Consider the following 26,049-nt stretch of genomic DNA (forward strand, 5'->3'; position numbering starts at 1 on the left):
TAAAAGTGAAATAAAATTTTAAAGTCCGTATTGTAAAAATCTAAATTTAAAAAATCATTATAAAAATAGTCTTTATACATTACATATTATCTGCATCTGGTATGTGGTTCTTCGAATATCTATTTTTTTCCTGCATCTAGTGTGATACGATTTTTCTTATGAAAGTTAGATTTTCTTTCCATCTGAACACATCACAAAAGTGACCACATATATTTCCTTCACAAATCTCCAAGAAAAACCTTCTTGTAACAATAGACAAACTAAGAAACAATAAGCAAATTGATTTAAAAATCTATAACCGGCCAGGTGCAGGTGGCTCAAGCCTGTAATCTCAGCACTTTGGGAGGCCAAGGCGGGCAGATCACCTGAGGTCGGGAGTTTGAGACCAGCCTGAGCAACATGAAGAAACCCTATCTACTAAAAATACAAAATTAGCTGGGCGACGTGGTGCATGCCTGTAATCCCAGCTACTCAGGAGGCTGAGGCAGGATAATCGCTTGAACCCGGGAGGCAGAGGTTGCGGTGAGCCAAGATCGCACCATTGCACTCCAGCCTGGACAACAAGAGCGAAACTTCGTTTCAAAAAATAAAATAAATAAATATATATATATATATATATATATATATATATATATATATATATATATACAACCCTGAAAATGAGCTCTTAAAAATGAGATTCTTTCTAAAGATTAATCTTGGTAAATTACTCTGTTGTAACTGATTCTTTTGCATAGTGCTTATTAATGTAGAAATGTGTGACAGCCAGTTCAATCATTTTCAGTCCTGCAAGTAATTTGCAATACAATTAGAAACTCATTTCTGTTTTGCTTTGGGTTTTTTTGTTGTTGTTGTTCTTTTTTTTTGAGATGGAGTTTCCCTCTTGTTGCCCAGGCTGGAGTAAAATGGCGCCATCTCGGCTCACTGCAATCTCCGCCTCCCAGGTTCAAGCGATTCTCCTGCCTCAGCCTCCCGAGTAGCTGGGATTACAGGTGCACACCACCATGCCCGGCTAATTTTTCGTATTTTTAGTAGAGACGGGGTTTCACCATGGCCAGGCTGGTCTTGAACTTCTGACTTCAGGTGATCCTCCTGCCTCAGCCTTCCAGAGTTCTGGGATTACAGGCGTGAGCCACCGCGCCCGGCCTTTTTTTTTTTTTTCGACTTAAGAAAATTCCATTAGCCTTTTCTCCATCTCCTCTAATTCTGGTAGCATCTTTGGACCCCTAACACTTGGCATCTGCTACTTCAGACAAAAAAACCCTATGCAAATGACAAAGAAGGGGCCTCCCAACCTTCTCCCTGTGTTACTATTTCAGAAGCACTACTCAGGGCACAGTGGTACAAATTTCTTATGGCCACTAGCATCTTTTTTCAATTTTCCAAGAAATCATCAAACATCTGGGTCAATTATACTTAAATTACAGAAGCACGGAATTTTAGGCAACAGGCTCCTCATTTTACCTCACAGATTAAGTGACTTGCTCAACATCACACTGCCTAGTAAATGGAAGTCTTGCAACCAAACTTGAGCCCCATTCCTTGGTGAGTAATCCTGAGTGTGTGTACAACAAGATAAATACAAATAATCGTGTTGTGTTCTTTACCGAAAAGAAAATGAGGATCAGCACTCTAAAATATCATTTAGCTCTATAGGGTTCCAGGCTATTCTGGTCCACTTTTAAGTGAATAGGAATTTGTACATTATATAAACAAAGCCAAATTTTCAAATAAGGAATTAAGACAAATGCAGCAGCATAGGAGATGTTTGTGCTAAAAAAAAAAAAAAAAAGGACTGTGTCTCTTTTTATCTCAGAAATACTTCATGTACATTTTCTTAACTTGAAAAGGAAAGCTAAATTTGATTAAGCACATGTCTGCATATCACATGAGCCTTCTACTACTATAGAAGAGAGTGGAAACCAAAAGAAATGCCACATATTTCATGGTGTGAATCAGTTTCTTTCCAAACGACACTTCCTTTGAAAAGGCATAAATTTGGAATTTGACTTTTGGATAATGCTGCTTTTCAATTTTCAAATATAATTGTGATGTAATTGATCTAATCTGCATTTCAAAGCTGCTAAAGCTGAGTTTACCACCAAAACTAAGCACAAGATCTCCTTTTATGGACCAAAATAAAGAGCAGTGTACTGAATTATTAGATAAGCTTTTGTTCTTTTCTTCAAATATTTGCATGAATTATTCAGGCTTTATATGGATAGAGCTTTGAAATATTCAAATTCCTTGAGCTATTTCCTTATGTAAGATTCATATTTATTAAATCCTGTAGCATGTACTTTTCCTGTGAAAGTGCAGATTCAGTTCCATTATGATTTCTTCAGCAGAGATCCTACACACAGCAGAAAGTCTCAGGTGGTGGAGGAGATACAAAGATATGCAAAACAATCCTTAGGGATCTTACACATAAGGGGGAGTACAAAGCCATAAAATACTTGCAAACCACAAATTATAGAGTTTCCAAAGAGAAAGAGATATCTTCCAGCCAGGGTCTAAAGGAAAACCTTCAGAAAGAGAGCTGGCATTTCAGATGGGCCCTGAAGAACTAAAATGAATTTCACAAGTAGGGGAACAGTAAAATGAGGGGGCTGAGATCTCAACTTCGCCCATGCTCCTGTTTCCATCTTTGAAATCTCTTTTAGATATGACAACCCATGCAGTCAACTTCCCAGCTATGTTGCCAGCCCCTTAATTCTGCCTCTCTTCCTGGTAAACACATTCTGACTATCCCAGGAACCCCCTTTCTGAGGGCTACCCTTCTACTCCTTCCCCACAAAGATGCCCCCTTCAGCTCTTCTGGGTGTCACAAACACCACTAATGAAGCAAGAAAGAGTAGTAGTGACAGTCTCATCAGGATCCTCAACCCATATCCCTGCTTCCTCCCCATTGAGTCCTGCGTGGTGAAAGATGCCATCCAAAGCTAGAAACCTGGTGACGAACGTGGCCATGCAATCTCAACTCTCACTTAACAATACTTCTGTAACTCCCCAATTATATTTCTCAACTTGGCACATGAATCTTTTCTGTCCATTCTCAGCACTCCCCACTCCCTGGCTCATAGTGACTCTCTGTAGACCCCACCACATGCACACACAAATGAGCACACACACTCACAGGCACCCTGTTGTATTTTCCTTCTGTCTTTGCTTGTGCTTCCCCCTTGTATTAGTCCATTCTCACATTGCTATAAAGAAATACCTGACACAGGGTAATTTAAAAAGAAAAGAGGTTTAACTAGCTCGCAGTTCTTTGTGCTATACAGGAAGCATGATGCTGTCATCTTCTTGGTTTCTGGGGATATCTGTAATGGCATTTGGGAGGGTCAAAGGGGAGGAAATTTGATGGAACAGCAGGGCATCAAGTGGAACGTGTCACAAGCAGATCTGTAGCTTAGAACTCAGGGGAGGGGGAAGCCCTGGTGAACAGATAGGGCAATGACCAAAGATGAGAACAAGCAAAATTAGCTGAAATAGAGGGTAAAACCAGAGCACCAAGGACTTGGCCTTGTGGGACATCCACAGTTACAAAAGGGGAAGAAAAAGTGAAAGCAGTTTAAAAACTGGAAGCATCAGAAGAGGTAGTGATCCGGGAGAGCAGAGCATCCTAACAGCCAACAGGAGAGAGGTAAAAGGAAGACCAGTCAACACTGCTGGATGCTGCAGAGGAGTGAAGGAAAATGGGGGCTGAAGGAAAAATGGTTTCATTCAGTGACTCGGAAACAACAGCAGTGACTTCAGAGAGGGCAATTGCCAAGACAAAGGTGAGAGAGGAAGCTAGATTACGAACTGCAGAGAAGCAAATGCGAGTTGATTTCTAGTCAAAATGGGGCTTTGAGGACCACGCCGATCCAAAATGATAGTGATAATAGATTAAATATAAAATGGGAAAAATGTAAGCCATTTTCACACTTAAAAACATCTCCATAGCCCAGAAATGGAACAGAAACAATATGGTAAGTAGCCTGAAGATGTAGACCAGCTCAATTCTGCCAACAGCAAACAGAGGCATCCGGGGCAAGACTCATACAGGGTACTAAGAACTAAATAACCCATGTGAGGCAGAAGACTCACATGAAATCAAGGGCTGGGATAAGGCTACCCCCTTGAAAGGAACTGCCTAGGGCTACAGGCTTGTACACATCTGTATACCTAGGGAGATGGAAGAACCAGGCATAGTCTTAAAGACGGAATTTGACCCTAGAGAAGGAACTGGATCTACAATACTATAGGATAAAACCAAGGTCTAGGCCTGGGAGGCCCAGAGAGTAGGTAACAGCAAAACTATGAGACCAGGAAGGTTAAGCCTAGGGGGACAGGAAGGAAGGAATGAAGGAAGACAAGAAGGAATGGAGAAAAGGAGAGAGGGAGAGAAATAAGAAAGACTGCCAAAAATAGGAACCACAACATGGAGAAGCATTCACACCAGGTAAAAAGAAAATACTAGAGTATCTGAAAATTACTTCTTTAAAAAGAATTTGTTCAAGGCTTTCAAAGGAATTAAGCGGAGGAATAACATTCATAAAAATTATGAAGCACAAACAATCAGAAATAAAATAGCTATGATTATGAAGAATAACAAATTAAAATCCTGAGAATTAAAAATACAGTCATAGAAAAGTTTTTTTTTTTTTTTGAGATGGAGTTTCACTCTTGTTGCCCAGGCTGGAGTGCAATGGCATGATCTCGGCTCACTGCAACCTCCGCCTCCTGGGTTCAAGAGATTCTCCTGCCTCAGCCTCCCTAGTAGCCGGAATTACAGGCGCCTGCCACCATGCCCAGCTAATTTTTTTATTTCTAGTAGACACAGGGTTTCACTATGTTGGCCAGGCTGGTCTGGAACTCCTGACCTCAGGCGATACACTCACCTCAGCCTCCCAAAGTGCTAGGATTACAGGCGTGAGCTACCATGTCTGGCTCAGTCACAGAAATTTTTAAAAGAAAGAAAGAACAATGAATAGGATAAACTCTGAAATGAACACACTTAGAAAATTGGGAAATAGTACAATATTGCTAAACTGACCCATGACAAAATATATGCACCCGCAGAGTTAAGAGACATATACGGTAGACAGGGAGACCTCAACATACCACTGCTAAGAGTTTCTGATGAAGAGCAGTTTGGTGATTAATACATTCATTTATTTTTATCTTTATTTTTTTCTGAGATGGAGTCTCGCTCGGTTGCCCAGGCTGGGGTGCAATGGCGCAATCTTGGCTCACTGCAACCTCCACTTCTTGGGTTCAAGTGATTCTCCTGCCTCAGCTTCCTGAGTAGCTGGGATTATAGACGCACACCACCACGCCCAGCTAATTTTTGTATTTTTAGTAGAGCTGGAGTTTCACCAGCTTTGGCCAAGCTGGTCTCGAACACCTGACCTTGTGATCCACCCACCTCAGCCTCCCAAAGTGCTGGGATTACAGGCATGAACCACCATGCCTGGCCCATTTATTTAATTCTTAGAATGAAAAAAAATATATTGGCAACAAGTATGCAACTGAAGAAGCTGAAAAGAATGTTAGTGAAAATCCAAATAAAGAGGAAGAAACCAAGACGCAGGCAAAGAGATTAATAAAACACACACACAGATACACAGACACACACACACACACACACACACATACACCAGAAGTGAAAAATGAAACAAAAAGCTAGTATAGTCGGCTCTCCATCTGTATCTGCACTTTCCACATCCACAGATTCAATCAATTGTAGACAGAAAATATTCTGAAAAATAAAAAATAACAATACAACAATAAATATGCAAATAAAAACAATATAGCATAACAACTATTTACATAGCATTTATATCATATTAGGTATTTTATGTAACCTAGAGATAATTGGAAGCATACAGGAGAATTGTGTAGGCTACATGCAAATAGGATGGCATTTTACATCAAGGACTTGAGCATCCTTGGATTTTGGTATGCAAAATCCACAACCTGGAACCAATCCCCCACAAATACCAAGGGACCACTGTACTTTGAAAAACCAATAAAATTGACACACTTCTATTAATGCTGATCAAAAAGACAAGAGAAGGCACAAAAATATTAGGAAGGAAAAGGTAATATAAACAATTCAAGTAAAATTTATAAATACAACTTTTTTTTTTTTTCTGAGACAGGGTCTCACTCTGTCTTCCAGGTTAGAGTACAGTGCCATTATCTAGGCTCACTGCAGCCTCGACCTCCCAGGCTCAGGCGATCCTCTCAGCTTAGCTTCCTGAGTAGCTGGGACTACAGGTATGTGCCAGCACACCCGGCTAATTTTTGTATTTTTTGTAGAGAGGAGGTTTCACCATGTTGCCCAAGCTGGTCTCAAACTCCTGGGCTCAAGCAATCCACCCACCTTAGCCTCCTAAAGTTCTGGGTTTTACAGGCGTGAGCCACCGTGCCTGGCTACAAATACAAGCTTTTTAATTCTTCAGAAAATATTGCTGGGCACGGTGGCTCACGCCTGTAATCTTACCACTTCGGGAGGCCGAAGCAGGTAGATCACAAGGTCAGGAGTTTGAGACCAGCCAGTTCGAGATCAGCCTGGCCAACATGGTGAAACCTCGTATCTACTAAAAATACAAAAATTAGATGGGTGTGGTGGCAAGCATCTGTAATCCAAGCTACTCAGGAGGCTGAGGCAGGAGAATTGCTTGAACCTGGGAGGCGGATGTTGCAGTGAGCTGAGATCGCGCCACTGCACTCCAGCCTGGGCGACAGAGCAAGGCTCCATCTCGAAAAAAAAAAAAAGAAAGAAAGAAAATGTTATTTTTCAACCTCACGCTAATAAACTTGTATACATGGATTTAGTAGAAATGTTTTTAAACAAATACAAATTATCAAAATAAACTCAAGAAGAAATAGGGAACCTGAATAGATAAAAAAAAATCAGTAATAGATCAAACAACAATCAATCAAAATTATTCCTTATCAATAAATATCAGGCCCAAGTATTTTTGTTTTTTTGTTTTTGTTTTTTTTTTTCAGATGGAGTTTTACTCTTGTTGCCCAGGCTGGAGTGCAATGGTGCGATCTTGGTTCACTGCAACCTCCACCTGCCAGGTTCAAGCGATTCTCCTGCCTCAGCCTCCCAAGTAGCTGGGATTACAGGCATGCACCACCACACCTGGCTAATTTTGTATTTTTCGTAGAGACAGGGTTTCTCCATGTTGGTCAGGCTGGTCTCGAACTCCCAACGTCGGGTGATCTGCCTGCCTTGGCCTCCCAAAGTGCTGGGATTACAGGCGTGAGCCACTGCACCCGGCCTCAAATGTTTTTTTACAAATGAGTTTTATCAAGCTTTCTATTAAGAAATAGTAGCTATCATACAGGAACTACTTTGTAAAATTGGAAAGAAAGGAGGTACTATCCAATTCACTCTATGATTCTAGGGTAGCCCTAACACCCAAAACAAATAGCAGTAAAAATATTACATACCAAACTCACTTACAAACTGAATTGAAAAGATCCTATAGGCTGCTCTGTCTATGGAGTAACCATTCCATTTTATTTTATTTTATTTTATTTTATTTATTTTTTTTTTTTTTTGAGACAGAGTCTTACTCTGTCACCAGGCTGGAGTGCAGAGGTGTGATCTTGGCTCACTGCAACCTGTGACTCTCTGATTCAAGCGATTCTTCTGCCTCAGCCTTCCGAGTAGCTGGGATTACAGGCATGCGCCACCACACCCAGCTAATTTTTGTATTTTTAGTAGAGACAGGGTTTCACCATGTTGGCCAGGATGGTCTTGATCTCCTGACCTCGTGATCCGCCTGCTTCAGCCTCCCAAAGTGTTGGGAAGTGTTGGGATTACAGGTGTGAGCCACCACGCCCGGCTGGAGTAGCCATCCTTTTATTCCTTAACTTTCTTAACAAACCGCTTTCACTTAAAAAAAAAAAAAAAAGAAAAGAAAAGAAAGAAAGAGAAAAATAAAAGACCCTACATCTCTAATTAGAAACCTTAGGAAAAGATAAATTCTAAATAAAATACTAATCAATTAAATTTAAGAATGTATTTTAAAAAATAAAAATACATCATAACCAAATAGAATTTACCCCAAGAATATAAGAATGTTTTGACATCAGAAAATATCTATAAATTTGTTCACAATATTGACTACATATAGAAAAACACACAAAAAAACCCTCTATGGAATTTTTTTTTAAAAAGACATTCTATAAAAGTAAACATTCATTCATGAGTTAGTAAATTTTGTATATATTTTATTAGGATAAATTGTCCTCTGACCAGTTCTTCATTCATTCATTCTTTGTTTCCTTCCCCCCATCTACCATTAAAAGCAAGGCTATAATAAGTGTTTTCCTACAGTCTCTTTATGCACACTTAAAATAACCTCTCTAGAGTGTATACTTAGAAGGAGCATTGCCTAGGGGAAGGATCTGCTCATCCTCAAGTATTTATAAATTGTAAAGGTTTGTTCAAATTTACACTGCTACCAGCAGTGTATGGGAGCTTCCCCATATCAATGCCAACATTTTCAATACTATTTCCCCGAAATGAATGGGGATAAAATTTATTTATGAATTCTACCAATATTTATTGAGAACCTAGTATGCGTCAAGAACTGGAAAAGAGTAGTAGGTAATGAGGTAAAAAAAAAGGTCATGGTGTGCAGAGGATGCATGTGGCACCATTGTCATAACTTTGGCTTTTATTTGAAGTGACATGAAAAGCTATCGGAGGATTTGATTCAGAGAAATGGCATGATTTGACTGTTTTGTAAGAATCACCCTGGCTGTTGTGTTGAGAACAGACTATCAGGAAGCGATGAAGGAAGCAGGGAGACTAGTTGGGAGGCTATTGCAATAATTCAGACAAAAAGATGATGGGAGCTTGGACCACCATAAAAATACTTCGTTTAAAAATTTTGCATTTCCCAGAATTGCAGTGAGACCATGTTTATGACCTTGGGGTAGAAAAGGCCTCCTGAAACAATACAAAAAATGCCAAAGTCATAAAGAAAAGGATTAATAAATGCTACTATATCAAAACTTTACATCTGTTCAACAAAATGAGATTCAAATCCAAAGGAGAGACTGGGTGAGAGTATTGTAATGTATGTAGCAAAGGACTTGCCTTTATATGTCCCCAGAAAAAAGACAAAATTGAAAAATGGGCAAAGAACATAAATAAGCAATTCACAAAAGAAGGAACATGAATGGCAAACGAGCATCAGAAAAGATGCTCAGTCTTACTGGTTTTGGGGGGAAATACAAATAAAAAGAAGAGGATGCTATTTTTTATACATTGGATTGACAATAAATAAGAAAGACTGATGTGTTGGCAAGCATCTGGAAAAACAGACTTTCTCTTACCGTATTCCTGGGAATATAAACTGGCCAACCTTTTTGGAGAACACATTGGGCAGCAGTCCTTCACACTTTGGATGCGCCTATCATTTGACTCAGCAATCTGACACCTTGGTATCCATTGTAGAGAGATACTTGCATATATGCAAAAAGGAAGCAGGTACAAGGTTGTTTCACTATAGTACTATTTATAGTGGTAAAAACTGATAGCATAGCAACGTAAATGATCATTGAAAGACTGACACTTAGTGATGCATCTGACTTATGTAAGAGCATGCAGCAGTTGAAAAAAACTAAAATGTACTGACACAGAAAAATCTCTGAGAGATATGGCTAAACTAAAAAAAAAAAAAAGCAAAGTTGAAGAACAATCCACTGTGTGATACCATTTCAGTCAAAACAAAACAAAGCAAAGTTCCCTCACTGGCTCTCTCTCTGTCTGTGTATAGATATAGATAGATAGATAGATACATATACACACATATATAGATGCAGATGTATGTATACAGATAGATCAATAAAGATATATAAATAACTAAAAAGATGAAAAGACACACTCCAACTTGAAATCAGTGTTTGCTCTAAGGAAGAACCCGAAATAGGGGTTGAAGGAAGAGGAGGAAGAAAAAGTTTTTATTTATCTTTCTTATGTGATTTTCTTAAAGATTCCTTGAAGCTTCACTATGTGTAGGAAAAGACCTTCCCCTTTCTAAGTTACTGCTCAGTGTCAGGCATCTGGGCCCCTGCACTGCATTCCAGACTAGCTGCATTCCTGGTGAAGCCAGTGATTCATCTGAGTATGCCCTGGGCCAGCCCCAGATGCAGCTATTCTGTGCTTTATTCTAGGCTCAATATCCACCCAGACTGACCATGGGCAAATCAGTTTCAGTTCCTTTCTCTTATCTAGCTCAGTTGTGGGGCAGTTACCTCACAATGGGATGAGAACAAGGATGCAAGCAAAGTATTCTATAAGCTGCCTCCTCAGTCTTCTCAGTGACTCTGGTAACCAGCCAAGCCAGTCTTGGCCGTGTGGAGGTGGAGACTTCAGGGGAAATGCTTGCTGACTTTGTGCGCTATTCGAGCAAAAGGGCAGGCTGGGGATACCATTGCTGGAAAATTTTTAGTGCAACAAAGTGTTCCTTACCCATCTGGCCAACTAGATACAGTTTTTCTTGCACCCTTTTTCAGTAAATGTAGAGCAGATAAGACAGTCTTTTACCCCACAGATGAAGCCCTGGAAAGATCATCCATAAATTACAAATATAGATTGATTTGGGGTGGGGATGGGGAGGGAAGGCAAGAGACGACCCAAATGCCATAAACAAACTCGTAAGGAGAATGCCATGAATAAAAACTTCCTGTACCAGACAGCAGCATCCTAATGAGAGGGAGTTCACATGTGTACAACAGCTGTGTAAATTATAAAGCTTAAAAGGTAGAACTAACCGCATCATACTACTTCCAAAACACTCGATTCCTTCCTTCCTTCTTCTTTTCTACTCCAAAATAACCTAAACAATCCTATAACAATTACAAACTGGGGGAAAGGCAAACCATTCTGGGAAAGAAAAAAATAGCAGCTGCTCTAGATATCATTTTCAGATTTTGGCTAGGATTGTTTAAGTTATTTTTTATTTTCTTTTATTCTTGGCTGGCTTGACAGCCCTTCAGGATTTCAGCTGATTCCAAACACAGCTCAATAAAGATCATTCCAGAGAAGCTTCATATTCCTAAGATTCCTTAAATTTCTCTTTCTTTTAACTTAGGAAATTAGGTTGAAAGAAGATGAAAAACAGCCCAGATTGCACCATTTCCTATGCAAGTTTCTTGCAAAGCAAGCTGTGTCCCCCTTTCCAACAAGAACAGAGAGACATAGTTCTGACTGGGAGGTGGGCGGCGGGTCCTCTGGAGCAGCAGCAGGACTATTTGTCTTTTGAGCCCCAGCAGGCCCAAAGTCTGTCTGAAAACTTTTTGTAAAGGAGGAGGAGAAAAAAAAAATGAGACTCTAGTGAGCTAACCATCTAAAAAAGCCAGTGACTGCACTGTGGACTTCTTTCATGCACCAAATATTTATTTTGCACCTAGGTGTGCCAGGCTCTGTTCTATATGCTGAAGAGGGAGCAATAAAGACAACTAAGCGTCTGACTCCCTCAGAGTTTCTGTGCCTGGGGACCAAACTGTTACAGGAAAGCGGTCCTGATCCAGACCCCAAGAGAGGGTTCTTGGATCTTGCGCAAGAGAGAATTCAGGGCAAGTCCACAGTGCAGAGCAAAAGCAAATTTATTAAGAAAGTAGAGGAATAAAAGAATGGCTACTCCATGGACAGAGCAGCCCTGGGGGCTGCTGGTTGCCCATTTTTAGGCTATGCTAAACAAGGGGCGGATTATGCTAAACAAAGGATGAATTATTCATGCCTCCCCTTTTTAGACCATATAAGGTAACTTCCGGACATTGCCATGGCATTTGTAAACTGTCATGACGCTAGTGGGAGTGTAGTAGTAAGGACAACCAGAGGTCACTCTTGACGCCATTTTGGTTTTGGTGAGTTTTAGCTGGCTTCTTTACTGCAACTGTTTTATCAGAAAGGTCTTTATGACCTGTATCTTGTGCCAACCTTCTGTCTTATCCTGTGACTTAGAATGCCTTAACCATCTGGGAATGCAGCCCAGTAGGTCTCAGCCTCATTTTACCCAGCTCCTATTCAAGATGGAGTTGCTCTGGTTCACACACCTCTCACAAAACCATGAAGACAATTCAAGGAAGCCCTTTCCCCTGTCTGCTCCCAGCTGGGTTTCAAGTCTCTTCCTTCTGTTGTTCCTTCTCTTACAACCCTGGTTTATTATACCCTTTACCCTTCCCTTATGTAATCACATGTCCCTTTGTAAACATCAAAGGAAAATAAGCAGGCCCAGGGAGCTGATGAAAATGAGAATGATGACTCATAGAAGGATGTTTTTCTATTTTTCACTTATACAAGCCTCTTCTGAAAAGAGCCTAGATGACTTTTCTTTCTGAAACTAGCTTGTCTCCTCTATTGTAGTGAGTCCTCACTTTGGCTCTAATTATCAAAATCTACTCTCAACCATTCACTGCTACATGCCTCCAGCTCACCTGGGCCCTCAGAGTAGTCGGGCAATCATTTCTTATTTCCCTAAGCAGCTTTTCTCCCCTGCTTTCACCCTTCATTTAGGCTATTTTTAAAAATCTTCATACTCCCTAAAGTTCCATGCTCATATGCCACCCCAACCATCATATTCACCCACTGTAGACAGTGTCCGTACTTCATAGACAAAATAGAAACCATTGGAAAACTCCATTTCCAATCATGCCACCTAGAAGGTTCTTTGCATCTGCACATATTTTTTTCCATCCTGCACAAAGAAAGGGTGTCCTCCCATTTAAGGTGAGCACCTGCACCCAAGCTTTGGATACACCACCCTTTAGTCTTCTCAGGAAGGGTCCTCCATCTGTTATTCCCTTCTTTACCTCACCATTCATTTCTTCCCTCTGCTGGGTCCTTTCCTTCAGCCTAACACAAAACCTCTGGCCTCTCTTCCTACAGACTTCTTACTAAAAACTGCTCAGAAATTCATCCAAGAATTAATGAACAAAAAAAAAACCAGGAAAGGATCTATATTAAAGATACTATTAGTTGACCATTGGATTTTTTTCATCCCCACGACTGTCTCCTTTTTATTCATATTCATCTTTCTGGAATATTTTCTCAACTCTATTTTGTTTTTTTTTTCTTTTTTTTTTGAGATGGAGTCTTGCTCTGTCACCCAGGCTAGAGTGCAGTGGCATGATCCTGGCTCACTGCAACCTCTGCCTCCTGGGTCCAAGCAATTCTCCTGTCTCACCCTCCTGAGTAGCTGGGAATACAGGCACACGCCACCACGCCCAGCTAATTTTTGTATTTTTAGTAGAGACGGGGTTTCACCACATTGGTCAGGCTGGTCACAAACTCCTGACCTCAGGTGATCCACCCACCTCGGCCTCCCAAAGTGCTGGGATTACAGGCATGAGCCACTGTGCCAAGCCTCAACTCTTTTCTAATCCTTCCAGTGAAATTTTAACTTTGCCAATCGTATTCTCATTCCCAAGATTTCCTTGTATTTCTGATAATTCTTTTCATAGCATCTTTTTTCTTGTTTTAGTTAGGTAATACCCCTCAAATCTCTGAAAATACTAATTAGAGTTTGTTGGTCTTTTTTTTTTTTTAACTGACTTCTGTTTCCTAAATTATATCTGTCGGCCTTGCAGGATACCAGTCATTACTGGGTGTATGCTGATAGGTATGTGTATACATTCATATCAGTTCTCTAGGTCATGTTCCTGGACTCCAGATTTATATCTTTAATTGCCTAGTGAACAAGTTGCTCTGACATCCCAAAGGCATTTCAAATGAAACTCATAGATCCCTCCAGGCTTGTTTTTTTCTTTTATCTCGGTAAACGACACTACCACCTACTCAGTTACCTAAGACCCATCAGCAATTCTTGACTGGCGCTATTTTTCCTCAACTATATCCAATACATTTATTCCTAGCGAATCTAGCTCCTTAAAATCACTGGATGTTATCTCAATGTTTCCCACTTTATTGAAGAAACACAGGTGGTGTAAATCCTGGCATATGTCCACATACTTAACCATTCTATCTCAGGGAAGGTTGAATGACCTATGATTTGTAAATTTGGAAAGGACAAACTAGGCATGCTAGTTTCTGCCACCCTTCCTCCTCGTGGCTGCTGGCCACAGGGGGCACACATTCTAATCCTCCAGGTATAGTTTTTCTCAAGGGGCATCACAGGTTGGATTCCCTGGGAAATAGATTCTGAAATGGAAATTAGTGTGTAGGATGTTTTATTGGGGAATGCTCTTGGGATCGACGCTTGTTGCCAAGGGACAGGTGTTTCCTTGTGGATCCTAAGGAAAGGGAAGGAAAAGGAAGGGGAAAGAATGAGAAGAGAAGGGTAGAACGGAAAGGGTAAAAACAGGAAAAGAAGGGAAGGGAGCAAGATTGGGCAAAGGGAGAAGTTGAGCTGAGATTCAGTCTCAATGCAGACCTCAGCTGGACTTTGGGGAGCACCAAAGCTGGGATGGCCTTACGAAATTGTCTCAAATTGGGATCAAGACTTTATATTTTCTACTCGGATCAGTCATTACACATGGACCACCTCAGGCAGGGAGCATGACTTTGGGCTAGTGGCTCTCTTTAGACAAGGCCATCCCTAAAGATGACCACTAGTTGACGGTGTCTGCAAGCAGCACTCCCAGCAGGGAGAATAAATTGTATATTTCCGAAAATAAATCTAGGTGGCACACCACAACATTCACATCAGAGGCACATACCCTAATCAAGGGGTTTATTTAGCATCTCATTTGGTTCTCACACTAAGCTAAGACCTATACCTTAGCTTTTTTTTCAGCAATAGATGTTTTAGAGCCTGTCTTCCAATCATTTGTTTTATTGCTTTATTTTTCCAGAGGCTTAGGCTGGGATGAGGGCTGCCATTTAAACCTAAAACATTTCTCAACATCCTTCTCGCTGTTCCACTGGGTCAGGCCATCCTCGTCTCTTTCCTGAACTACAGCTTCAGTTTCCTTTCTGGCTGTCCTATTTCCATTAGTACCACTCTTCCGCTTTTCCTCCACAGTTCAGCAGAAGGAGATTTCAAAAGCACAAATCTGATCATTTCACTTGTGGTTGTTTAAAACTCTTCCTTGCTTTCCCATTGCCTTCAGGGATTAGACCTAAGTTTCTTAACAGAGCTGGACAGGCCAATGAGATCTGATCTCATTTATCTAGTCTTATTCTTTTAATACTCCATCATTCCTCACCTCTCTACTTGATGTTCCAGTGCAGGAAAAGTACTTAAAGTCTCAATTAGCAACCAAACTGTTTCTTTACTTTGCTTTTTAAATGTTTCCTCAGATTAGAATATATTGAACTTTTTTTTTTTTTTTTTTTTGGTCAGTCTCACTCACTTGACTGTGAGTATTTTGGCAGCAGGGATACTTCCTGTTCTTACAATAGGCACTCAAGAAATATTAAATAAATATGTGTATATATATATATATATATATATATATGGAAAGGATTTACAATCTGTTAAATGATTATTTATTAGTGGTGTCCACTAAACCTATGAGAAAATGTTCCACTTTACTATTAAAAAGCACTCTAAAACAAGGGGGTACAGTTTTTCACCTAGAAATTGGCCAAGTTACTAAAAATAATACTGGAGGCTAGCAAGGGTATGGCAAAATGGGCATCTGATACACTGCAAGTATCAGAAAAGCATTTTGGCAATATGGAACAAGTCTCAAGATGTGTAAGCCATGTGCCCTAATAATTGCACATCTAGAAATCTATCTAATCAGAGATAGGAGTAAAATTTACGTTCAAAGGTGTTCATTGTAACATGCGTCTCTATTATACTCTTGAATTGTCCATGCATTCTATAATGAGGATGTTTTAATTTAAAAATCAGTAAAATGGAGACTGGGCAAAATGGCTCATGCCCGTAATCCCAGCACTTTGGGAGGCTGAGGCAGGCAAGTCACCTGAGGTCAGGAGGTCAAGACCAGCCTGACCAACATGGTGAAACCCCATCTCTACCAAAAATACAAAAATTAGCCGGGCCTGGTGGCACATACCTGTAATCCCAGTTACTCAGGAGGCTGAGGCAGGAGAATCACTTGATCCCGGGAGGCAGAGGTTGCAGTGAGCTGAGATCATGCCATTGCACTCCAGCCTGGGCAACAGAGCGAGAATCCATCTCAAAAAAAAAAAAAAAAAAAAAAGTTAGGATAACAGTTTGTAGAAGTGAGGTTCCAGGAATGCTCAATGATCTGATTTCCTTATATTCATACATTGGCATGAAGACCCTTGTGTAGTTCCCTTTCAAACTGTACCAGAGGTGAAGTGTGTGACCAGTAAAATATGACAGGAGTGATGGCAAGATTAGGTTTTAAAAGACATGAGCAGGGCATGGTGGATGGTGGGTCATGCCTGTAATCCCAACACTTTAGGGGGCCAAGGCAGGAGGACTGCCTGAGGCCAGGAGTTCTGAGCAACATAGTGAGACCCTTGTCTCTACCAAAAAAAAAAAAAAAAAGCCAGAAGTGTTGGCACACACATCTGTAGTTCCAGCTCAGCTACTCAGGAGGCTGAGGTGGGAGGATCGCTTGATCCCCGGAGGTTCTGGGACCCCTTTTCTCGTCTCTGCCCTCCAGCCTGGGTAACAGAGCAAGACCCTGTCTCCAAAAAAAATAAATAAAATAAACTTACAAAAATGTTAAAAGACACTAGAACATCTATCTGAGTCCTTAGTTTTTCTCCCTTTCCTTTTATGAGATATTAGATAAGGCAAATTCTCTCTCCTCCTTTCTCTGTCTCTATCACTTGCTTATGGGGAAAGCCAGTTGCCACGTTATGAGGGCACACAATGAGAGACCCACATGGCAAGACATTGTGGCCTCTTGTCAGCATCACATGAGTGAGCTTGGAAGCTGGTCCCCAGCCCAGGTCAAGCTTCAGATGGCTGCAGCCCCAGCTAATGTGTTGACTGCAACTTCATGAGAGACCCTGAGCCAGAAACATCCAATTAAGCTCCTTCTGGATTTCTAATCTAGAGAAACTGAGATAACAAATGCTTACTGGTTTAAGTTGTTACATTTTGAGTAAGGTGATCAACTGTCCAGCTTTTTTTTTTTTTTTGAGACGGAGTTTCACTCTTGTTGCCCAGGCTAGAGTGCAATAGCACAATCTCGGCTCACCACAACCTCTGCCTCTTGTGTTCAAGCAATTCTCCTGCCTCAGCCTCCTGAGTAGCTGGGATTACAGGTGCCTGCCACCACACCCAGCTAATTTTTGTATTTTTAGTAGAGATGGGGTTTCACCATGTCGGCCAGGCTGGTCTTGAACTCCTGACCTTGTGATCCACCTGCCTCGGCCTCCCAAAGTGCTGGGATTACAGGCGTGAGCCACCATGCCTGGCCAACTGTCTAGTTTTTTACCAGAACTGAGGGGTTTACTGGGATGCAGGATTTTCAATACTGAAACCAGGGAAATCCTGGGCAAACTGGGATAGTTAGTCACCTTAGTATTTTTAAAAATACAGCTGTATTGATATACATAATTGACATCTCATAACATTCACCCATTAAAATTTCAATGGTTTTACTACATTCACAGAGTTGTGCAACCATCACAATCCAGTTTTAGAACTTTAAAAAAAATCCCATACTCTTTTGCTATAACTACTCAGTCCTTCGACCCCCCTCACTAATCTACTTTCCATCTTTGGTCACCCTAGTTTTGAGAGTAACTTATTATGCAGCAATAGATAACACAGGGTTGCAGATAATGTGATAAAAGATGATTTTTCTCTTCATTACTCTTTCACTTTATACTTTTCTAAATTTTGCAAAGTATCTTCAATAAGCATATCTTCATTTAATATAAGAAAAAACAGTAATATTCTATTTATGGAAAAGATGGCATAAAATTTCATGGAACTGTTGTTTTGGTCCACCTAGCATCCTTCTGCTCCCTGTTCTTCTGGTCACAGCACTACCCTTCTGTTTTAGGGAAGTGCCTTTCCTCAACTCCAGGTGGTTCTGATATGGTTACCAATCAAGGGACAAGGTGGATATGTGACTCAGACTGGAACAATCAGATTTTCTCTCTTATTAATTTGAATCTTGAGTGGAGGCACATGGGGACAGAAGGTATTTTTATTATTTTATTTTTTTATTTTTTTGAGACAGGGTCTTGCTCTGTCACCCAGGCTGGAATGCAGTGGCACGATCTTGGCTCACTGCAACCTCCGCCTCCCAGGTTCAAACAATTCTCATACCTCGTCCTCCACAGTAGCTAGGACTACAGGCACATGCCACCACACCCGACTAATTTTTGTATTTTTAGTAGAGACAGGTTTTCACCATGTTGGCCTGGCTCCTGACCTCAAATGACCCACTCTCCTTGGCCTCCCAAAGTGCTGGGATTACAGGCATGAGCCACCACACCCGGCCAACAAAAGGTATTTAAAGCTAATCACAAGGAGGCAGAATCCTAGAGAGTTGGTTAAAGAACTTTTGTTTCTAAGATTTCTGTCACCTTCCCGGTTCCTCTTCCTCTTGGTCATTCAGCAATGCCTTTGATTCTGTAAGCTACTCCTATATGGCTTGAAAGGAAATCTCTTTTTCATTTAAGTTAGTTTCTGTTGCTCACAACAAAAAAACTCAACTGACCCAAATAATAACAAAGACTATTTCCAGAAGGGTACCTCCTCTTCCCCAACAAAAACCCATAAATCTGCCACTCCAACACAGCAGTTTTGTATTTGTTCATTTTACCTATTGGTGCACTTTTGCATAGATAGACTCATGATGTACACATCCTCTTACATTTAGATTTTTTTACATGACATTACACCTGCAAAAATGTTTAGTGTTTCTACAAGGTCTTCTATTCGTCATTTTTAATGTATGTTATTATCTTGTATTAGTATATCATAATTTATTAAATCTTGATCCAGTGGTTGGATATTTGGGCTGATTTTAGTGTTTTACTAACAGACATAATGTTTAAAGTGAACATATTCACAGCAAGCACGTCTTTCCTTCGAATACATCTACACAATTGAAAAATGGATCTGTTGTGATGTTATCCTCGTTCCTTTCATGCATTTGATATGTTGCGTTATAAAGTGAAAGGTGCTTTTGTGCTACAAGTAATTTTCTGTCTTGAATGTTTGGATTTTCATTTATATTATTAGGTCAGGCAAAGTCAGATGAGTAGGATTTACTTGGTTATAGATTATGCTCTGAGTTATGATTGTTATATAGGTATTGGTGTGATTGGAACTTTTAAATAGAAATTTTATTGAATATAACATACATAAAGAAAATGGCACAAATCATAAGGATAGAATCCTAATGAATTTTCACAAAGTGAACTCCCATGTAACTACTATGAAGATCAAGGAGGAGTCCTGGCACTCTAGAAGGCCCCTTATGCTCTCACCCAGTTATTACCTTCTGTCAGGTAACCACAATCTTGACATCTATTACTATAACTTAATGTCTTCTGTTTTTTGTTTTTTTGTTGTTTTGTTTTGTTTTTTGAGACGGAGTCTCGCTCTGTCACCAGGCTGGAGTGAAGTGGTGCGATCTCAGCTCACTGCAACTTCCGCCTCCCGGGTTCAAGCTATTCTCCTGCCTTAGCCTCCTGAGTAGCTGGGACTACAGGCATGCGCCACCATGCCCAGCTAATTTTTGTATTTTTAGTAGAGACAGGGTTTCTCCATGTTGGCCAGGATGGTCTTGATCTCTTGACCTTATGATCTGCCCACCTCAGCCTCCCAAAGTGCTGGGATTACAGGCGTGAGCCACCGTGCCAGGCCCTGCTTTCTAACTTTAAATAAATGTACCCTTTTGCATATGGTTTCTTTCACTCAGTATTATGTTCATATGCTCCTTCCATGTCATATGTAGCAGTAGTTCATTCATTCTCATTGCTGTGTAGTATTGCATTGCACAGATTTACCACCATTTATCTATCCTTTCTACTAGTTCCCAAATTTTGACTACAAACAGAACTAGAATTACCCAGTCATAGTTTATGCACATAGTCAGCTTTCCTAGACATTGCCAAACAATTTTACAAAGTGGTAATACCAATTTACATCCCTGTGAACAGCATAGGAGAGTTCCAGTTGTGCCAATGTCCTCAGCAATCCTTGGTATTTTCCATCTTTTTGATTTTAGACATAATGATAGGAGCACAATGGTATCTCATTCTACTTTTAATTTATGCCTTTTCATATGCTTATTGGTCATTTGGATGTTCTCTTTTATGAAGTACCTGTTCAAGTCTTTGACCCATTTTTTTTTGTTAGCTTTACTGGGATATAATTTTCATACAATGAAATTCACCAATTTAAAGAATACAACTGCATTAATTTTATAAGTGTATTTTACAAGGTAACCATCATCATAATCATTATACAGAATATTTCCATTATCCCAAAAAAGCTCCCATGTGTTTTTTGAAGTTACTTCTCTTCTTCCACCTCCCCGACAACTGGCAACACTGATAAGTGTTCTGTCACTATAACTTGGTCTTTTCTAGAATTTTATATAAATGGAATCATTCAGTTAGTGGTATTTAATGTCTGGCTTCTTTCAATGAGCATAATTTTGAAATCCCATCCATGTCATTTCAGCAAGTAGTTAATTACTTTTATTTTTTTTTCAGACAGTCTCGCTCTTTGTCCAGGCTGGAGTGGAGTGGTGCGATCTCAGCTCACTGCAACCTCTGCCTCCCAGGTTCAAGTGATTCTTGTGCCTCAGCCTCCTGAGTAGCTGGGATTACAAGCGCCTGTCCCTACAGCAATTAATTTTTGTATTTTTAGTAGAGATGGGGTTTCACCATGTTGGCCAGGCTGGTCTCAAACTCCTGGCCTCAAGTGATCTGCCCGCCTCGGCTTCCCAAAGTGCTGGGATTACAGGCCTGAGCCACCATGTCCGGCCCAGTTAATTACTTTTTATTGGTGAATGGTATTCTGTTTTATGGATATATCTCAACTTGTTTATCAGTTTATCTTTTGATGGACATTTTGTTGTTCCTAGTTTTTAGCCATTATGAATAAAGCTGAAATGGACATTCAAGACATGTATTTGTATATACATATGTTTTCATTTTTCTTTAGTAGGTATCTAGGATTAGGATTGCTGGGTCTTATAAGTTTATATTTAACTTAAGAAACTGTCAAACTTTCCCAAGGTGACTATGCCATTTACATTCCCATCAGCAGTATGTGAGTGTCCCAATTGCTCCACATCTTAGTTAGCACTCGGTATTGTCAGTCTTGTCAATGTTAGCCATTCTAGTGCATATCTAATGGTATCTCATTATGGTTTTAATTTGCATTTTCCCAATGATCAACAACGTTGAGCATGCTTTCATATGCTTATTGACACTCATGAAATGTCTATTAAAATCTTTTGCCCATTTTATAAATTGAGTTATTTTAATTTGAGTTCTTATTGAGTTGTAAGAATTATTTATTATTCTTAACACAAGCCTATCATCAGGTGTTTATTTTACACATATTTTCTTCCAGTCTGTGGTTTGCAGTTTCATTTTCATAATAGTTACTTATGAAGAACAAAACTTTTATTTGCATAAATCTAATTTATTAATTTTCTTTTTTTCCTTTTTTTTTTTTTTTAGAGACAGGTTCTCGCTTTGTTGCTCAGACTGGTCTCAAACTCCTGGCTTCAAGCTATCCTTGTACCTTAGCCTCCCAATGTGCTGGGACTACAGTGTGAGCCACTGTGCCTGGCCTTCTTTTATATTTATGTGTAGTATTTGTGTAGTTTGTGTGTGTGTGTGTGTGTAGTATTTAAGAAATATTTGTGAAATACAAGGTCATAAACATTTTACTCTGTTTTATTTTAAAAATTTGTTCATAGATGCATGCTTTGTCATAACAGGACTATTCGAGTTTTCTATTTCTTTTGGTGTCACTTTTGGTAAATTGGGTTATTCTAGAAATTTCCCAGTTTATCTAAATTTTCTAATTTATTGATATTAAGTTGTCCCAAATATTTTCTCTTCAACTTTGTAATGTTTGTGGGGTCCACAGTGGTGTCTTTTTTTTTTTTCTTATGTCTAATAGAGGTAATATGTGTCCTCCCTCCTTTTTATTTGTATATTGTATGTGTCATCAGTTTTGCTAGGGAGTTATCAGTTTTATTTTCTTTCAGTGACTTTTCTCTACTGTACTTTTTTTTTGAGACTGCATCTCACTCTTTCACCTAGGCCCAGGCTGGAGTGCAGTGGCATGAACATGGCTCACTGCAGCCTCGACCTCCTGGGCTCAAGTGATCCCCTTGCCTCAGCCTCTGTGTAGCTGGGACCAGAGGTATGCACAATCACACCCAACTAATTTTTAAATTTTTTCTAGAGATGGGGGGTCTCATTTGGTTGCCCAGGCTGGTCTCAAACACCTAGGCTCAAGTGATCCACCCATCTCAGCCTCCCAAAGAGCTGGAATTACAGGCATGAGCCACCATGCCCAGCCTACTGTACATTTTCTTCATTACTTTTTTCTCTTAACTTTTCTTATGCTTTCTTCAAGTTTAATTGCATTTTGTTTCTAACTTATTGAGATAAATACTTACGTAATTTTTGTTTAAAGCTATCAATTATAGCCCTTAAGATAATAAATTTCCCCCAATACACAGTTTTAGCTACATCTTAAAATTTTTTATGTCATACTTTCATTATGATTTAGTTTAAAATATTTTCTAATTTTCATTGCAATTTCTTCTTTGACCTATGGATTATTTAGAAGCAGACTGCTTAATTTTCACATATTTGAATTTTTTCTAGTTTTAAAAATATTATTAGGTTAATTCCCCTCTGCTCAAAGAATGTACTCTGTATTATGTCAATCTTTTGAAATACATTGAGGCTTGCTTTATGGCCCAAGTTATTGCACTTTTAGTAAATGTTCCGTGTTCATATGAAATGAAAATGAATTCTGTAGTTGTTTGGTGAAATATTCAATATATATCAATTTTGTAAATTCTGTTAATCATGTTGTTTACATTTTGTGTTTTCTTATTAATTTGTGCCTACTTTTTCATTGGTTACTGAAAAGATCTTACTGTTATTGTAGACCTATTTCTCCCTGCAGTTTTGGGAATTTTTGAATTAATATATTTTGAAGTATATTGCTAGTTGTACACAGAATTAGACTTACTGTATCTTCCTGATGGATTGATATTCTTATTATTGTAAAATATCCCACTTTACTTCTAATAATGCTTCTTTCCTTAAAGTCTACTTTGTATGTCATTGTACAGCTATAAGAGTTTTGGGGTGATAGCTTTTGCATAACATGTTTTTTTTCTATTCTTTTACTATTGTATCTTTTGTAGAAAAGCATATGCAATTATTTTAACCAGTATGACAATCTTTGTCTTTTAGTGGAATATTATGCCATTTTTATTTAATATTTTAAATTTATAATTAATTTATATTTAATTTTAATAGTTAAGGTACATAATGAGATATTTGGGTTCACAGGTACCATTTTACTATTTTTCTCTATTTGCCCCACTCGTTACTTTTTTTATCTTTTTTCTTGCGCCATCCTTTTTTTTTTTTTTTTTTTTTTGAGATGGAGTTTTGCTCTTGTTGTTGCCCAGGCTGGAGGACAAAGGCGCCATCTCGGCTCACTGCAACCTCCGCTTCCCGGGTTCAAGAGATTCTCCTGCCTCAGCCTCCCAAGTAGCTGGAATTACAGGCATGTGCCACCACGCCCATCTAATTTTGTATTTTTAGTAGAAACAGGGTTTCTCCATGTTGGTCAGGCTGGTCTCGAACTCCCGACCTCAGGTGATCTGCCCACCTCGGCCTCCCAAAGTGCTGGGATGACAGACGTGAGCCACCGCACCTGGCCTTTTCTTGCCATCCTTTAGCTTAATTATTTTTAATTAACTATCCTTTCTCCCTTTTGCTATTTCCATATTATGTTAGTTATAAATATTTTTATTATTCTCTTAATGGTGACCTAGAGTTTACAACATTCACCCTTGGCTTATTATATCCTTGTGTAATTTAGTATTTTTATCACTTCTGAGACAAAATATCCTGGCCGACATCCCCATTGGACATCTATACCATTTTGGTCTATTTGAGAGTGGACATAGCTCCTCACTATTTATAGAAACTGATTCTTGTCTGGTTCTCTCCAGACAGGTTCAAGAGACCTAAATTCTCCTGACATCAGGCCATTTCCCTTTTCTTGGAGTCCTTCCCATTCCAAATCATTGAATCATCTGCCTTCATGGGCTTAGGCATCAGAAAATCACCACAGCTTAACCCACCCTTTAGACAGAAGAGAAAAAGAAATACTTCTCGTTTTTCCACCATGAGCCAGTAGACAAGAAAATAAAATACGGCCTCTCAATCAATTTATCCTGCCATACCTACTAATATTATATGAGGTTTTGTGGCCTGGCCTTGGCACCTAACCATAATTAACTACATTATTTCCATGGGAAATTAATTCTAGGTTATAAACACTTAGACTTAGGAACTTTGAGAACCCAGTACATTAATAATATATATTCTCTATATACCATTATTTATCTTGCTTCTATTTATTTGAGAAAAGAAAAAAACTGCAGAGACAAATGATAAGGCTCATGATGACTGCAATAATACTCTGGTCATGTTGCTTTAGGATTTTGTTTCAACATTAATACCTACAAATGGGGTGAACATGAAGGACTATATAATCTCTCACCAAATTGCAAGATATTTTTGTGCCTTTTGATTTCTTTGCCAGGCAAATGACATAGAGCTAGAGGGGAGTAATAATTTTCAGAGATATACTCTCCCTGAAATATACTGCAAAGTTTAAAATGCACTCATAAATACAGATGTAGGTAAAGTTTAATTTAGGGAACTCTATGTTGGGTGTTGTAGTGCCTATCCCAAAGAAACAGGAGATGGTGACTTGGTTTAATAAAACATTACAAAGGTCCATTAGGAAAATCTCCAGGGACTAAATGGTGGTAATTTTGACCTAGACCATGGCAACTGCCCCTTTTGCTAAAAGTAACAATACTGATTCCTAAGCGTGTCTTCTTCTTAGATACCAACTTTCAGTTCCAAGGACAGACAATGTAGTCCAGACCTCTTACTATTTCCTGCGCTTTTTAGCTTTCATCTGGACTAGATTAAACTTTCATTCTGAGGTTTCAGGAAAACCTTAATTTCGAGTGGTTGCTTCAAGCCGCAAGCACTTTTTACAAGATATACCAAGAGTGAATTGAACTCAAGGTAATTTTTTTTCTTCAAAACCCCTTCCTGGTTCCACAGGTGGAATAATATTTGTTTCTTAGTTCTCCCAGACCACCATTTCCAGGTCTAGTCCAATAAATATTGATGTGAAGGCAGAACAATCATAAGGTACATTTGTATATAGTTATACGACATATCATAAGAGAATTGTATTTTTCCAAAATAATGTGTAAGTTTGGCATAGGATCATCTCAAAACTGGAAATGATCAATACAACAATTCCATGGTCATAAAATGAGTTTTTTGTTTTTTTTTTTTGAGATGGAGTCTCGCTCAGTCGCTCAGAATGGGGTGCAGTGGCGCGATCTCGGCTCACTGCAAACTCCACCTCCTGGGTTCACGCCATTCTCCTGCCTCAGCCTCCCAAGTAGCTGGGACTACAGGCACCCACCACCACGCCCAGCTAATTTTTTGTATTTTTAGTAGAGACGCGGTTTCACCATATTAACCAGGATGGTCTCGATCTCCTGACCTCGTGATCCGCCTGTCTCAGCCTCCCATAAAGTGCTGGGATTAGAGGCATGACCCACCGCGCCAGGCCAAAATGAGTTTTAAAAATCTGCTTTTCCCCATAAGACGTATTCCACACTTAATCATTCAAGAGCTGATTATCCAGAATGTGTAATATACAAACCCGTTATTTTTTCTTTTCCCTTCTGCTGCCAGATCTTTGGTCATTTCACAGCTCATTAGCATTCTCTCTCTGGGAAGAAAAAAGCAAATGTAGCTCAAATTATTATTTTAAACTTTCTATGTAAAGGTTTTGTAGGAAGAGTTATAATTATTGGTAAAAATACCACTTTACTTTA

General features: G+C 39.4%; 1 protein-coding gene across 10 annotated transcripts in view; it reads right to left on the bottom strand.

The window, feature by feature from the left end:
* Positions 1–26,049, bottom strand: part of LOC134737807 (uncharacterized) — a 179,447-nt gene that overhangs the window by 136,412 nt on the left and 16,986 nt on the right. For 4 of the 10 annotated variants that reach the window (XR_010123120.1, XR_010123117.1, XR_010123118.1 and 1 more), the window contains exon 3: positions 25,875–25,943. Coding sequence is in view for 1 of the 10 variants with exons in the window: in XM_063648796.1 (XP_063504866.1) it covers positions 5,725–5,746; positions 25,875–25,943 (91 nt within the window). In the remaining 9 variants the exon portion in view is untranslated. Of the gene's footprint in view, positions 1–2,260; positions 5,747–9,354; positions 9,483–16,008; positions 16,131–25,874; positions 25,944–26,049 lie in introns of those variants that run through there. The other 6 variants (XR_010123121.1, XR_010123113.1, XR_010123116.1 and 3 more) reach the window with 4 other exon arrangements.

The sequence above is a fragment of the Pongo pygmaeus genome, chromosome 12 (genome assembly GCF_028885625.2).
Source record: "Pongo pygmaeus isolate AG05252 chromosome 12, NHGRI_mPonPyg2-v2.0_pri, whole genome shotgun sequence".
Classification (NCBI taxonomy): Eukaryota; Metazoa; Chordata; class Mammalia; order Primates; family Hominidae; genus Pongo; species Pongo pygmaeus.